Genomic DNA, 1735 nt, shown 5'->3' with positions numbered 1-1735 from the left:
GAAGCTTCTCGTGAATCTGCAAACACAGCCGAACTCAGGCTGGGGTCTCCCAAGACAACTGTCCAGATGTACCCTGGATGTCACACAACCCACCCACAGCTGTGAGGATGCCTGGGGCTGCAGACCAGGTCATTCAGAGGGCAGCATAAGGCAAAGACCTTCCTGGGGCAGAAAGGACTTTACCTTCATTAAATAACTGAGGCTTTTTTCACTGAAAACATCCCTCAGAAAGCCCATCTCTTCCTTGTGGTTGGAGTCAGGTCTCAGCTGAGAGGTCAGTAGTGCCAGAGTTTCATGCAAACCTGAGGACGGAGTGAGAAAACCACAGTAGAGCCAATGCAGTGGCTACTTCCTGCCCCACGGGACCCCGAGCAGACCTTCCAACAGTATGTCAGCCCTGCCGGGGGCACATTTTCTCCCCCCCGCCCCGGCTCTCATTCCCAGGGCTCCGAGCCAACGCCGGTAGCAGCTGCTTTCTTTGCTGCCCCGGGTTGCTGGGCAGGCTCTTGTCTTCAGGACTGTGGCAGGCCCGCCCCGGGAGACACTCACCGGAGTCCTCAGACAGCACCGGCATGTCTGTGCCGCTTAGATCTCTGTCTGTGGATTCTGGGAGAAAAAGAGGGGATGGGGTGGGATGTGAAACTCTGGCAAGCTTATTCAATCAACAAACAGTGATTACACGTGTACTGTGACTGTCCATGACCAATTCGGGGACAGAAGGGATGGGAACAAATTCTCCACTCAGTTTTTTCAGAGAGGAAGGAAAGAAAACCAAGCTTGCTTTGTGCTCCCAATGTGTCAAGCACTGTCCTGGCGATTTCATATGACATTTTTCTTAATCTCTTCAAAGCCCTGAGGAACGGACATTAATATTTCCATTCACCTGATGAAGAAACAGAGGCTGTGGGGAGGGCCGTTCAGTAAATTGTAGATCAGAATCTATACTCCGTTGGCCCTTCCAGGCGGGTATCAGGTGAGAAGTGGTCCCTGCCTGACAGCGGGTGCTGTCCTTCACAGCTCGCCCCTCCTCTGTGGCCTTCTAAGGGGCTTCTCTCAAGTCTCCTGACTGTCAACAAGTACCTAGCTGGGCCTACAAGCCCCTCCTTTCCCACCATTCCCAAGCCCCAACCAGAAGCGATCCTGCCCCCAAAATAGAGCGTAAAGAGGAGGCGGAGAGAGGAGAGTCGTGTCTACTATGCCGGCGGGGGGAGCCCTATCTCGGCAGGCCCCCCTACGTGTTTTGCAGCACGTGGATCTCAAAAAGTCCTCCTTCAGAAGGGGATAAGGAAGAGTAATGATTCATTCATTCCGCAAACATGGAGCCAGCCCCACAGCGCCCGCCCGAGTCCCGCGGACACCAAGACGCAGAAGAATGGTCCCCGGCCCTCCAGCCACCGCCCCGCCCCCCTACGCCAGACTCACCCTCTGGCTCCTTCGAGCTGTGCCCCCAACTCCCCCAGGCAGCCAAGCACAGACTCCGGCTCGCTTTGGGAAGGAACCTGTGGGACCAACAAGGAGCGCGGCTGGGAGAAGGCGAGGCAGGACCTGGGGGACGCTGGGGGCTGTCTCGGAGGATGCGGGCCGGCAGGAAAGGAGCGGTGCGCATGGAGGAGGGGGTGGGCGCGGAGAGGAGGCCAGGGACGGAGGGGCGGGGACTGAGTCCCCCCCACCCCCGCTCTCACCAAGCTGGGGCGGGGGGGTTCCCTGGGCCGCGAGGCTGCCTGTGCAGGAGAGG

General features: G+C 57.9%; 1 protein-coding gene across 1 annotated transcript in view; it reads right to left on the bottom strand.

The window, feature by feature from the left end:
• Positions 1-1735, bottom strand: part of MPP3 (membrane protein, palmitoylated 3 (MAGUK p55 subfamily member 3)) — a 28261-nt gene that overhangs the window by 26066 nt on the left and 460 nt on the right. The window contains exons 2-4 of the mRNA XM_010832495.1: positions 1423-1499; positions 550-606; positions 185-302 (exon numbers count right to left, since the gene is read on the bottom strand). Coding sequence (XP_010830797.1) covers positions 185-302; positions 550-574 — 143 coding nt within the window. The 5' untranslated portion in view covers positions 575-606; positions 1423-1499. The remainder of the gene's footprint in view (positions 1-184; positions 303-549; positions 607-1422; positions 1500-1735) is intronic.

The sequence above is a fragment of the Bison bison genome, unplaced genomic scaffold, assembly GCF_000754665.1.
Source record: "Bison bison bison isolate TAMUID 2011002044 unplaced genomic scaffold, Bison_UMD1.0 scf7180017861046, whole genome shotgun sequence".
Taxonomy (NCBI): domain Eukaryota; kingdom Metazoa; phylum Chordata; class Mammalia; order Artiodactyla; family Bovidae; genus Bison; species Bison bison.
Note: the sequence above shows the minus strand (reverse complement) of the source record. Positions and strands in the feature narration are given on the sequence as shown.